The sequence below is a fragment of the Cornus florida genome, unplaced genomic scaffold (assembly GCF_030987335.1).
Source record: "Cornus florida cultivar Cherokee Brave unplaced genomic scaffold, ASM3098733v1 CherokeeBrave_3.0.0_Hap2_Chr06, whole genome shotgun sequence".
NCBI classification, from domain to species: domain Eukaryota; kingdom Viridiplantae; phylum Streptophyta; class Magnoliopsida; order Cornales; family Cornaceae; genus Cornus; species Cornus florida.
Window position 1 is genome coordinate 75,618,576 of NW_026775576.1, and position 1,977 is coordinate 75,620,552.

Consider the following 1,977-nt stretch of genomic DNA (forward strand, 5'->3'; position numbering starts at 1 on the left):
CGAACAACAAACTCCAACCAGTGGAGAAACTCCTATGAAAGGAGAGGGCTCTTCCAACTTAGTTTGGCTTTCTTTTTTTTGGAGCGGAAAGTGTCGAGGAGATTTTGTGCGGTGGCACAAAATTTTGCATTCCGAACCTCTTTGAGATTTCCACAATTGAGAACAAATTGGGATGATGCAAGGAATTTTTTTTTTCATGTTCCATAATTTTTTACTTCAATATTTAGTTTGTTTATTTCTTTTATTTGGTAATTTATAATTGTTTTATTATTATTTAAAATATGTTAAAATGGTGTATCCGTGTGCGTGTTTTTTTTTTTCATGAATTTTACTTCAATATTTAGTTTATTTCTTATATTCATAATTTGTATTGCTTTAAAGAAGGAACTGTAGCCATGTTCTTGTTCTCACAATTTTTCAATCCAAACCATGACCAAAGATTACAACTAAAAGAAATAATTCAGTTCCCTTTTTCAAGCAATTTACTACTTCTGAACCATTTATCTCCAACTACCTTCCTATAAATTTGATTATTTCTATAGAAATTAATTTGGGAGGTTCACACTTCAAACACCCCATACCTCAATATAAATAAATTCGAAACATAATCCATTCGAGTTTTATGCCAAAAATTTAACCCAAAAAAACTGCATTTTTACTGCTCAAACTTAAACATTTACAAACCAAAACATAGACCCCATGTTTTACTGCAAGTCTGCATATACATTGCAGAATCAGCTACTAAGAAATCCAACAATACACCAACACCCCACCACAAAAACACACACACACACACTAACATGATATGAAAGAGGGATGATTAACGGACAATTCAACCAGAGATCTCAATTGACTTCACATCGGGCTTCTTGACCTCCTCCTTCGGAATCGTCACGGTGAGCACGCCATTATCCATCGCCGCCTTGACCTGATCGATCTTCGCATTCTCCGGCAGCCTAAACCTCCGCATGAACCTCCCGCTGCTGCGCTCCACGCGGTGCCACGTGTCTCCTTTCTCCTCCTGCTCGCGGCTCCTCTCTCCGCTGATCTGCAGGACCCTATCGTCCTCCATCTCCACTTTCACCTCCTCCTTCTTCAGCCCCGGCACGTCCGCCTTGAACACGTGAGCCGTCGGCGTCTCCTTCCAGTCGATGTTCGCCCGAGCTAACGACGATGCTTCGGAGGGGAAGTTTGAGCGAATCTTATCGGAGAGTGGAGGAAATCCCTCGAACGGGTCCCACACATCCAGAGAGAAGGGGTCGAAGACGTTCGATCGGCGGCCGAAAAAGTGAGGAATCAGCGACATTTCGATGCGTTTGGAAAGTCGGAAAATTATAGAAACGATAAGAAACGAGCTTTGATAATCTGTTTAGTATTTGACGGAATTGCTTCTGATGATCTATGAGGTGGAGTGACGAGGGTTTATATAGGAAGTTTGGATGATATTTTGATGGTTCGAGAGAGTTCTAGTCAAGTAGTCAGGCACTTTCACGAATGTTCTGGACTCACGCGCTCTATATGACGGTTATATTCCCATTTCATTTAATTGTCAAAGAGGACAACATCTTCTAGAATTTATTTAATTGACGTCCCTTAGTTTCTAGAATTTATTTAATTGAAGTCCCTTAGTTTCTAGAGTAATTGACAACTAACCTAACGTTTCAATTTTGCCATCATTCCTTTCCCCTAGTCTCATGGTGGCACTTGCAATCAAAGCTTAGTACAATTTTTTAATTAACCAATACTCTGTGAACTCTTATCCTGTAAACTCAGACATTCTAATTTCTAAGCTTGATTTGTATGAGTACCAAAAAGTATTTGAATTTAAATGATTGAAAATAAAAAATGAATTAACAAACATTAAAGTACAGGTGCAGATGCCTCGATAGTCCAGTGGTTAGTACCTTGGGTAGATTTTGGGAGTGCCAGGCTTCGACTCTTTGCACTCACTAATCTAACTTTTAACCCTTCTTGCCC

The 1,977-nt window shown here is 39.4% G+C and overlaps 1 protein-coding gene across 1 annotated transcript; it reads right to left on the reverse strand.

Moving 5' to 3' along the window:
• Window positions 1–632: 632 nt before the first annotated feature.
• Window positions 633–1,491, reverse strand: LOC132312117 (18.2 kDa class I heat shock protein-like). Its single transcript, XM_059810373.1, has one exon. It carries the CDS (start codon window positions 1,304–1,306, stop codon window positions 833–835), a length of 474 nt encoding a protein of 157 aa, XP_059666356.1. The 5' UTR covers window positions 1,307–1,491; the 3' UTR covers window positions 633–832.
• Between the last annotated feature and the right edge of the window lie 486 nt (window positions 1,492–1,977).